Genomic DNA, 12013 nt, shown 5'->3' with positions numbered 1-12013 from the left:
AGAAATGCTGATGTTAAACAATAAAATCATTAGACACAATTCCATTTGTAATGGCCACTATTCATTTTCTATGACTTAGCTATCGGGTAGGTTTCAGAAGGTTACTGAAGTTCACATAGCAATCTATGTGAACAATTAAATATTCTACCAAAACAATAACTTTTAAGACTGCCAGCACACACACACACTTAAAATGTACAATTAAGTGGAAGTTGAGAATCTGTTTGACTAGTTCGTTTCTCAAGTTTCGTCCTCCAAACAGTTGATTCACAGAAAAAGCCTATATTCAATAAATTAATATCCTGCTCTTTGTGTTGGCTGCAACTGTACAGAGATGTCTAGATGACAACTACAGAACTAGCACAAGTAATAGAGTATAAACACTGACATTATCGAAAAATATACTGATAGTTTAGTGTGAGCAAGCTTGTAATTTGAAAAATAACTTATTTATGCTGACAAAAACAGAAACTAAGATGCCTGTGTATTCTGAACCATCACACATCATCCATATTAAGTCCCACTAGTTTGAATGGATCTTACTCCTAATTAAATATACAAAACATAGAACTTGCCCATCTTTCAGTGGCCAAACATTATTGATCAAACCAAGACATGTTTTGGTTGTATAGATGCCAGCTTTCCATTTGCAGGAAACCTTATTAAAGAAAACATTTAATGAAGGAGACCTGTGGAATTTCAGTCATGTTAAACTAACTTGGACCGCATAGTTCAGAAATTGTTACTCAGATAAGAGATTTCCATGAAACACTTTAAAGCTATATGTGTGATGATTACTTATTTACTGGTTAGATTTATAGTTAATCTTTCTTTCTGAAACTCAAGGAGGCATACAGAGCAATCTCTTTTTCTGTTTTTCCTCTCACTACAATCTTGTGAGGCAGACTGGTTTGAGAATGGCCCAGTCACCAACTGAGCTTCCATGGCTGAGGGTAAATTAAAATCTGCCTCTCCCTGTTCCTAGACCAACATCTTAATCGCCCCATCAAGGTGACTCTTGACTGTATTATTCTAAAACTACGTATTATTCTAAAATAATTCAAATCATACTGTGGACAGATAAAGCTTGAAATTGTTTTTAAGTTCCATTTTTGTGCACTTTCAAAAGCTTTATACAAAGTAGACGTTTTTTCAAAAAGAACTTTATTCAGGTCTAGATAGAAGTGCCAGGGATTGGACCTGGGAATACTTTTCTGAAAAAAATACGTTCTACAGCAGTTGCAGTTTTCAAACTACAGTGCACTTTTATATGCTATAATTATAAGATATAGGTTCAAGGAATTAAAAAATGGGGTGTTCTGACTTTTCCAGAAGTATGTTGACCCTCTTGTTTCAAACTGAAAACACTTCCTGAATGGTTAAAACAGCACTGGAATATTTCCAATAAGATCATGAAAGCTATTTTCAACTGAAAACTATGCTTTGTGCTCATGTCAGGCTTCCTAGATCCAAATTTTTCAAATTTAAAACATTCTACAGATTAAAACAAAGAATCACCTTTCAAACTATTAATCCTTGTACATTTTGCATTACAAACCTCTCAAGGAAGCATGCAACCTAACTTTAGAATGTACAAAGGTCTACTTTATTAAAAATAACAATGCTCTGAAATAAAGGCCTATCCATAATTAAATATATTGTTTTTAATGAAGAAATCTAGTTAATAGCTCACAATCAAAACTTAAACAGGAATATATATATATATATATATATATGTGTGTGTGTGTGTGTGTGTGTGTGTGTGTGTGTGTGTTGTATTTGTGCTGATAAATAAATAAAGGGAGACTATCATCAGCACAAATACAACACAAATATAAAAAGGCAACATTAAAAATATGGTTTTCTGCCTGGATGGTCTCCTGCAGTGAGCCGATAGACAGAAAGGGGGAGTTCCCTCCCATATTTGGGCATACCAGGGGTTGTAACATGAATACATACATACATACATACATACATACATACATACATGTTGCAGCCACATCCTATGCATAGTAATTTTAAATCAAATCCAGTCAGTAAGGTTTATTTATTTATACCACGCCTTTATTATTTTAAAAAAAATAACTCAAAGCAGCAAACATACCTAATACTTATTCTCAAATACTAAATAGGATTGAATATAAATCCATTCATATTTAAGTAAATATAGTTTCAGTTAAAATATAGTTGTTAAAGACTAGTTATTTGCTAACAAAATTAATATGAATCTATAGAATTTAATACTTAACTGAATAGTTAGTAGCATTATTTTAATATTCCTAAGTTATATTAAATGTTGACTATGCAGTTAAGCAATGAAAATAATTCCATGTATGTGAATGTATGTAACCGATTTGAAAACAATTAGAACTCTGACAAGTTCTAATTGTTTTCAAATAGGTTACATACATTCACATACATGAAGTTGCTCTTAAGATCTATACTGAGACTTTTATACATTCTTCAAGAAAAATGGAATGATCACAAATTTTTTTTAATGATATCCCAGAACTTTTACCTAAGTGTACAATTTAAATTACTGTATACAAACTAAAAAGTGTTACGCTTTTTTTCATAGAGCAAGTTACTTGTTACTACATTCTAAGAGCTGAACATAAACAATTCTTCAAAACTAAAGCTCAACAGTTTTACAATATGTATGCCCAACTGAACTCCAAGTAAGGTTTTTCACCAAGCATCTGCTTGTTCAAAAATACTTGTCTATATTGACAACTAAATTAGGAAAGACACTTTTATCAATGTATAAATGTTATCAGAGAGCATTGCTCTAGGACAGTGGTCGGCAAGCCGCGGCTCGCGAGCCAAATGCGGCTCTTTAAACATTTTAATCTGGCTCTTCTGTGTGCCGGGCGCCCGCTTCCCTCCCTCCTCTCGGGCTTCGGAGGGAAGCTTCTGCAAAACCCCGGCGAGACAAGTCTCCCAGGCTGTAATTTGCCGAGCTGTACACGCGCGCCTGTTTTCCACGGCGTGGAGCAGCGGCGAGATTCTGGGCGGCAAGCAATGATTCTGGGGGCCATCAGTGGGGGGGCAGGGTCCCCCCTCGCGTTCCTCATCTTCCCGGATGGCCCCCGGAATCATCGCTTGCCGCGCAGAATCTCGCCGCTGCTCCACGGCGTGGAAAACAGGCGCGTGCGCACAGCTCGGCAAATTAAAGCCTGGGAGACTTCTTGTCACTCGCCAGGGCTTTTGAAGAAGCTTCCCTCCGAAGCGTTCCGAGGGAGGGCTGTAAACTTCCCTCCGAAGTCTTGGGAAGTTCTGAGGAGCCCCCCAAGCCAAAACGCCGCTGCCAGGTAGTTAAAAGTACCTCTCTGATTCGTCTCTGTCAGTCTCTCTCTGATTCCCCCTCTCACTCCCTCTCTCTGTTCCTCTCTCTGTCTGTCTGTCTCACTCACACACACACTGTGGTCACCTTGTTGAGTGTTCCAATCACATTTCAAATGTGATTGGAACACTCAACAAGGTGACCACAGTGTGTGTGTGTGTGTGTGTGAATGAGACAGACAGACAGAGAGAGGAACAGAGAGGGAGTGAGGGAGGGAATCAGAGAGAGACTGACAGACAGACACACACACACACAGAGGGGGAGTGAGGGAGAGAAAGATAGACAGACAGAGAGAGAGACACACACAGAGTGAGTGATTAAGTGAATGAGTGAGAGACAGACACACCCACATACACAGAGTGACAGAGAGAGAGGGAGGGGAGAGAGACAGAGGGAGAGACAGAGACAGACACACACACACACAGAGTGAGTGAGAGACAGACAGACAGACACACACACAGAGTGACAGAGATGGGGGAAGGAGGAGAGAGAGACAGAGATACAGAGAGAGAGAGAGAGACAGATAGACACCCAGAGAAAATGACAGAGGGAGACAGAGAGGGAGGGAGGGAGAGAGAGACAAAGAGCCAGAGAGAGAGAGAGAAAGAAAAAGAAAAAAAGAAAGTAAGTGGGAGAGGGAGATGAAATTAAAAGCAACAACATACAAACCTGACTTACTCAAACTATCCAAGGAAATGCAAGGCCAATGTTCACATTAGTGGTTGTGACTTTGTCAGTCATGGTCAGGATGTAATTTTCTCTACATTGTAAGGCAAATTTTACGGAATTTAACGTTATCGATAAATAATATCGTTCTAAAGTTTTTATTTTATTAGTTGTGTTATTTGTATCCTCCCCACCTATGTGGATACTTGCATGCGGAATATTCTCAATAAAAACTTATTGAAACTAAAAACAGTGTACCATCCTATGTATTTTCGGTTTTAAAAATGCGGCTCTCCAAATAAATTTCAATCGTGGTTTTGGCGAGATTTGGCTCAGTTGAAAAAAAAGGTTGCCCACCACTGCTCTAGGAAGAATTGAGTTTTTTTTTTAAAAATTCAAATGTTAAGCAAGGGAGCAGCATATATCAAGCTGCAGGTTACTTGGTTAGATTCCCTAATCAAGGCCTACTGAGATATATGGGCCATCTGTGCACATATCACAGTTCAAATATACCTTGCAGGCTTTAATAAATCAACAACACAATATTCTCTTACTTTAACAAAATCATTAAAAATATCCCAGCAACTTCACAAGAGAACGGACCAAACCATAGGAGCAAGATTTGAAATTGGATGTATTTAAAGTTTTCTACTTCTCCAACTTCAAATTAAGTCCAAACTTTGCAATGGAATCTATTTAATATAAAATGCTGTCCAATATATTCCTCCAAATTAATGAGATTTATATATACACATAAGTAGACTGTAGGATTGAGGTAGGATTCTTAGCCCCTGTATAGGTAGCAGTTCCTTTAGATAAGCATCTTTGAGTTTTAACTACTCAAATCAAACAAATGAATCCTTAGCAGAGCAGTAATGTACATAATATAAATTCTTCATTAAATCCTCAGACATTGATACATTAATTCACAAAAATAAACAATAATAAATAGATGTAATGTTATTTTGCTTATACATAACCATAAAAAAGGACCTGGGTATCAAAAGTGTCATAACTTAATAAATGTAGCTGGGGAAGAAAGAGGTCCCAGAATTAATGTACTGATATTGTTGCAAAATACATAGCAAAATATTCCAATACCACTTCAAAGCAAAAATATCCAGGTAACAGATTTAATCCATTTTCTACTACATAGCCTGAATCCAACTTCTCAAGACCACCAACTGTAAATGCTCATAAATCTTTCTACCAAAAACAAACAAAAAAAAACCGGTAGAATAGCTATCGGGAGGACTTTTCTATCTCCCTGTATTCAAACATCACCCACAAAGCAAAAAAAGCACCAATCTATGGCAGTTTGGGTTTCATTGGAAGCCATAAAGATGCAAGGGCAAAATAAAAAAAAAAACCCAGTCATGAAAGGCTTCACTGCACACAACTAGGAGCAAAAATAATAATAATAACGAACACACACCTATCTACCTCCCGTATTAATTCAAATGAAACAACTGCCCCCCTCCAAACACCTTTCAATCTGTGCTTGCTAAAAATAAAACAGAAATCAAGGGACTACTTTTTCCCCCCTTTCCCAGCAACACACGAACCGCTTGCTTCCCTGTGCTCAAAAGTAGACACAGAAAAGAAAACGAGAGAAGGAAAGGAGGGAGGGAGAGATAGAGAGAATATCAAGAAAACAAACACCCTCCCACTATCCAGATCGCTTCGCCTCGGGAGTGAAATTGTGGGGTCGGAGAAGGCACAAGCTTGCCTTACCTCCCTTTTGCATATAGAGAGATCAGCTTACCTTGGCTGCACCCCACTTTTATTTCCTCTCCTGGAGCAGTGGAGAAAGAGACACACACACAAAGGGTAATAAAGGGGGAGGAGGGGAGAGCAGGGGGATCGGGGGGGGGGGGCTGGTGAATTGGTGGCTGCTGCTCCTGTGTGTGTGTGTGTGTGGTGTGTGTGTGTGTGTTGAGGTGTCTTCAGCCAGGGCCAAACAGCAGCAGCAGCAGCAACAACAGTAGTAGAGGAGACGGAGCTATGTTGCTAAGAGGCTTTTAGGTCTCTTTTCTCCTCTCGTCTGACGACCAAAGCGGGGGAAGAAACTCTCCCTCTCACTAGGGTCTCTCTGGGATCCTCTAGCTAGGCTGGGGGTGGGGGAGAAACTCAAATCTTCTCGGAGCTAAGCTCCCCCCACCCCGCAAACCAATTCAAGGTGGAATTAGTGCTCTGTCCCTTTAACAATATAAATAAAAGGTCCCCCCAGTCTCCCCCTTCCCTCTCTTCTTCATCATCAGCTGCTGCTGCTGCTGCTGCTGCTGAGGCTCTGGCTCTCTCTGGCTGGGAGAAAGATGGGAGGATGTCAGTGCGCATGCGCCCCGTGGGAGCTCGCTTGGGTTAAAGGAGGGGGAGGGAAAAGTTTCCTCCCACAAGGCCCCGCGCCTTAAAAAGCGAACCCGGAAAAAGATTCCGCAAAGATGGAAGAAAGGGGGGGAGGCGGAAGTGGTGGGCGGGGAAAAAAATATCGGCGCGTCGAGCGGAAATGGGGATGGGTGTGCGTGTGTGTCTCTGTGTGTTTGTGTAGAGGCGAGAAGGAAGAGAGCCTTGAAAAGGCCCGCGATGGACAGACAGGCAGGCTCGTTATGCAGTCAGGGTGTAGAATGGCCGTGACGCGCGTGCGCACTCGCGGGAGAACTGGCACTGGAAGCGCGTGCGCGGTGTTCGCTTGGAGGTTTGAGTGGTTCGCTGAGGTAAAAGGCGGTGAAAGACTCGCGCTGTGGGAGAGTTTCTGCGGTTGGGACCAGAAGTCGGGAGGAACCCGGGGGTGAGGGGAGCTGAATGGAGGAGGGCCCGGTGAGTCCGGAATCCCGTGGCGCCTGGTCCTCGTTTTATGAACGGGATTTCTGAGAATGGCAAAGTTGGGCTCGCGGCTCCGAGGCGGTTCAAGGAGGCTTTTTGAGGCGCCTGCGAAAAACGAGCAGACCGGCTACTCCTCCCCTTGGGGTTGCTTCTGAGGAAACGGCGCTGTAAATTGAATCCGAGGAGTCGCTTCCTCAGGCTAGGATCATCTCGAATGTAGGTTTTTTAAAAAAAAAGGGCCCAGATTGAGATGATTGGAGATCTCACGTCCTGAGGAAAGGATGGCAGGTTATTTTTTGAGGCGATATGCTCTCCTTTCCTGCTCCTGAGATTTTAATCTCCCTCTCGTAGACCTTTTGATAAGCGACTGACTTGATGCTGTTCCCTCAGGTGGAAGGAACCGGATGCTTTTAGGATGCTAAGTCTTCCGAACCGATTTCCCTGATTTGGGATGGTTTATATTTACAAGGCTGTAGCGGGGCTGGTCGTTTATTGAACTCTTCAAAACGCTAACTTTCAGCCATCACGGGGCCCACTGCTGTTATTTTTAGCATAAAACTAGATACAAGTTGTGACTGTTCTGTGGGAGGTGAAAAAGTCATCTTCAGTGAAATGTGTGGCTTGATAAATGTGTTTAATAAATTGTTCACAAATAGTTAACTATTAAACAAATTTATTAAGACGCCCATTTCATTGAAAATTACTCTTTGGATCACTTGTAGTGTCAGCAATTCCCCAATCCTATTTTTCTATCATACTAGGGGAGCATATTCATATATCAAATTGTAAAATGAAACTTCTACATACCTCTGCAATTCTGGTGTAGGTTTTTTTTTAATGCTTTTTGTTCACAAAGCTTGTAGGGGGGAAAATGGAGCAGAAATGTTTCCTAAAAATGAAAAATCTAAAAGGCTATTTCTTTCATACTATTTCACTGATCGTTAAACTTATTGAGACTATTCTAGTTAACTCAAAGAGGTATATACGTTTCTTTTCACAATTTGATACATGAATATGCTCCCTTCGTATGATACAAAAATAGGATTGGGGAATTGCTGATGCTACAAGTCAGTGGTGGATTCTGGATCCCGATGCAACCGGTACGGTGCAATGGGGCTGGGCACCCACCACATGCACATGCACAACATGAGCATGTGTACTTACCGCCTGTGATGCTTCCGCGACGCTCCAGCTGCTTGGTGGAGCGTCGTGCAGGCGCCATACGCTCTGTGTGTGGAAGCCCCAATCAGCTCAAATACAGGTAAGGAGCACGGGTGAGGGGGCAGGCCCTCTGGAGCACCATACCGGAACAGTACCTGGTGCTCCCAGCAGGCACCGGTCGTATCCCACCACTGCTACAAGTGATCCAAAGTTCTGTCTATGTTACTTTTGAAAATGAACTCTATACTGCAAATCTCAGACACTGAGTATTTTTAGCAGGTCTGTACAGATAATGCAATCACAGTAATAAGAAATTGTAGAGATATTATTAAGAGTGTAGAATAAAGACTTCCATAGTAATAACGAAAACATATTGCTGTTAAGAATTGTGGCTACTTAAGCATTTTCTAGTAGTTACATGCATTTGACAGTAAATATCCAGATGCTCGGGCACCTCTGAGTAGCCTTTTATGTTATCCTGTGGGTAACAGTCATGTCACCTACCACCAAGATTCAGATGTTAGGTTTCCATTGCACCTTGAAGATCTGATTTGGCCTTCATGCATTGGGCCAGTATGCTAGTTGAGTCCAATATGTGAGGGTGGTTAATCCCCAACCCATTTTTTTTTTGTTGACTGGATCATACTGTATTTTCTACATGCTTGTTTTTTTCAGGATCCCCCCCCCCCCCATAGCTATTTAAGTCATTGTTTTGACTTTTATGTTACAGGTAATCCTTGATTTATGATCACATTGTAAAAAGTAACTTATGACCGGTCCTTGCATTTTCAACTATTATGGTGCCTCTGAGTTATGTGATTGCACATTGGGCACTTAGCAACAGCATGTGTTTGTGATGGTTGCAGTGTTCTGGGATCACATGATCCTTATTTGCAAACTACCCAGCTGGCTCCTGATATGCAAAGTAAATGGGGGAAGTTGCATTCACACCACTGGTGGTTTCCTTAATGACTGTGACTAACATTGTTGTAAAATAGATGCTATCACATGGTGACTAAAATTATCTCATTGCTTAGTGACAGATATTCAGGTCCAATTGTAATCAGGTCCTTATTGCTCTCTGAGCTTGGTTATTTTCTTGCATACATTTCATTATGCAAAGGAGGTAACATCAAAAGTGCTAGTCGATTGTAGTCATAAGTCAAGGACTACCTGTATTTTGTTTTCAAGCTTTTATCTATTGTTCACCACCTAGAGTCACTCTGTTGTACAGCTTACAGAGGGCATTCATGTATATAACAGCCAAGGACTTCACAGCCTTCAAGATTAGATTATGATATTCATTTATACAGAATACAGTTGGTTAAAAAAAGATGCATTAATCTATTAGAAATATATGTACTTGAATAATTCCATTAGGCAAATACATATAGAATTGTAGTTGTCTTATTATAATGACATTCTTTTTGTCATATTTTGTTACTACATTTTTGTGTTCTTTTTTCTTTTTGACTATTACTATCATTTTTATGTCAATCTTTCTTTGTTATTAAATACCAAAAAATAAAGCCTTCAGGATTAGGTTTTCAAAAGGCATGTGATTTTAGAAGTAACGGCAAGTCAGTTTTTGAAGAGAAATCAGATAATTGAAGGGAGATTTAAATCTGAACATTTTTCAACTGAATTTTTAAGCTGAATAATGTGTAAACTTATTTAATGACTAACAATTGCTGTTTGTCTCTGTCTAAATGGCATTGCATGTGACTAACAATATAGTTCTGTAAATATTATAAATCTATTTTTGCTATTCTAGGTTAAACAAATAGGGAATAATTATTACTTTAAACATGAAATTAAATTCTGTAATATATTTTATCCTTTTAGAGTGTGAATTAAAATGAGCAAACGGAAGTTGAAGGACGATAGCTTTACAAATGGGGAATGCATTTCAAAGGTTAGTAATATTCTTACTAACAATTGTAACATTCTTACAATTTCATTTTTAAATACAAGGCAAAATACAGTTCAGTGATTTGTCCTAATACACAAGTAACTCTGTAAATTGAATTTCCCTAGCAAAGGGGACATTTGGACAAGGGTTTTTGTTAGGAATATGAAGCTGTGTGCAATGGAGGTCTTCCTATGCCTGGATATTAGATGTGAAGTCAAGAAAACATTCAGAAATTAGAGTTTATATCTGTTAGTTCCAGTAAGTTGAAGTAGACCACGATTGGGGGTTCTTCATGATTCTTTACTACTATTGGAAAGTCAAAAGGCAATGATAATCAGAGTCTTGTGCCCAGCTCTGATTGATATGCTACTTGCAACCCAACCTGCTGAAGTGATTTGCCCCCTCTGGGCTATTGTAAGGGATGTTCCTGTACAATGAGTCTGCTTTGAAGATCACTTGGAAATTGCACTTAATCCAGAATGGGCAGCCTATACTCAATACTCTGATCAAATGACATTAATTCTCTGTGCTTTACACTGGCTGCCAGATGCAATGGTATTTTTTTCTGCTATGCCTTTTCATTAGTTAGTTGCAAAACAACCTCTTTCAATTGTTTTGACATATCAAAAACTTCTCACTTGGGAGAAACTTCATTGGATTCAGCAATCCTTATGAGGGGAACTCGAGGCATGGAGATGGTTGTCATGACTGCATTCACTTAATTAAGGTTTATAATCCTCTGGCTCATCAGTTTGGAACAGCCCAGTTAAGAAAGCCTCCTGTCAGGAGAAGACAGGTCTAATGTCTTTTAATGAGCTATCATCTCTGAATCAGCTGAGATGCTTTTCTATGGTAGCCATGGCCCTATGGAATATTTTAGCCCTGGATTTAATGAATTTTTTAATGTTTAAAGTCCATTTACTGTTTGGACCATTCTGTAGGATATGGAGTGATTTCTGGTTTAGATTTTGTATTAGTTTCTTCCATAAATACAGTTGATTAACTACATAATTAAAAGATGTCATTTTCACAAATAATCATCCAAATCTCAGGTCTTTCTAACTCCAAGAGCCTCCTGTTTCTCAGGAACACCTACTCTTTCATGTAAATCAGGGCTGTCGAACTTGTGGCCCACGGGCCAGATGCATCACTGTCTGGCCACGCCCATGCCCTGTTTACTGAAGGGGGAGAATGTTGCAATGCGTCATGTGATGCCGCCATGGCAATACAAATTTGACACCCTTGATCTAAATCAAACAACAAGCTACAAAATAAAATCTTAAATCAGGTAGACATACCGTATTTTTCGGAGTATAAGATGCACCAAGGTTTTGAAGAGGCAAATTTAAAAAAAGGCAGGTAGATGGAGGAAGAGAGAGAGAAATACAGTAAGTAGGTAGGGAGAGAGAGAGTAGGTAGGTAGGGAGAGAGAGGGATAGAGAGAAATACAGTAGGTAGGGAGGGAGAGAAAGAGAGTAGGTAGGTAGGTACATGTTTCCAGGTGTATTTATCCATGTGCTGGAGAAGGAAATCGCTGACAACCTGCAGCACCTAAGATTTGTTTCTGCTGGCACAGCACTTGATCAATGTAATTCTCATCAATCTAACTGAAGAGCTTTCTGAAAGGAAAAAAAAAGTTTTTGCACTCTGCAAACCTCGCCAAAACATTTTTTGTCAAAAAAATTGCATGCATAGTCTTATGGAGGCTTATAGAGTGCTGCTGGGGGGCAAAAAATGGACCATTTTTTGCTCATTTCTGCCCTCCCCAGCCCCCAGGAGCTCTCTGAAAGCCTCCATAAGGGTATGAACGGCCATTTTTGTGAAGGGGGCAGGGTTTAAGGAGGCAAAAAATGCTGTATTCGATGTATAAGACGCACACAGATTTTCAGAGTGTTTTTTGAGGAAAAAAGGTGCGCCTTATACTCTGAAAATACGGTAATCCTCTTTCCTTTGCCTCTTGTAATCGTGTCATTTAACTTATTTTTTTCTCCTGCTACATACATTTAGATATATCCTGTTTAAATAGTGCATCAGTTGTCAACAAAACAAGTATTGTTTGAAAGAAAAACATTATTGGAAAGTCATTTATCTTAATCACATACTTTCTT

At 39.9% G+C, this 12013-nt stretch overlaps 2 protein-coding genes across 10 annotated transcripts in view; one reads left to right on the top strand and one right to left on the bottom strand.

The window, feature by feature from the left end:
• Positions 1–6350, bottom strand: part of MBD5 (methyl-CpG binding domain protein 5) — a 162877-nt gene extending 156527 nt beyond the window's left edge. Inside the window, exon 1 of one of the 2 annotated variants that reach the window (XM_081962923.1) lies at positions 5775–6350. The gene's annotated coding sequence lies outside the window, so the exon portion shown is untranslated. The remainder of the gene's footprint in view (positions 1–5774) is intronic. The other variant, XM_081962924.1, reaches the window with a different exon arrangement.
• Positions 5726–12013, top strand: part of ORC4 (origin recognition complex subunit 4) — a 32910-nt gene continuing 26622 nt past the window's right edge. For 3 of the 8 annotated variants that reach the window (XM_081962963.1, XM_081962959.1, XM_081962966.1), the window contains exons 1-2: positions 6495–6826; positions 9839–9908. In XM_081962963.1, coding sequence (XP_081819089.1) covers positions 9852–9908 — 57 coding nt within the window. In that variant the 5' untranslated portion in view covers positions 6495–6826; positions 9839–9851. Of the gene's footprint in view, positions 5840–6494; positions 6827–6868; positions 7049–9838; positions 9909–12013 lie in introns of those variants that run through there. The other 5 variants (XM_081962964.1, XM_081962960.1, XM_081962962.1 and 2 more) reach the window with 4 other exon arrangements.

The sequence above is a fragment of the Natrix helvetica genome (assembly GCF_964273705.1).
Source record: "Natrix helvetica genome assembly, chromosome: 1".
Lineage (NCBI taxonomy): Eukaryota > Metazoa > Chordata > Lepidosauria > Squamata > Natricidae > Natrix > Natrix helvetica.
This window is presented reverse-complemented; position numbering and strand designations above follow the sequence as displayed.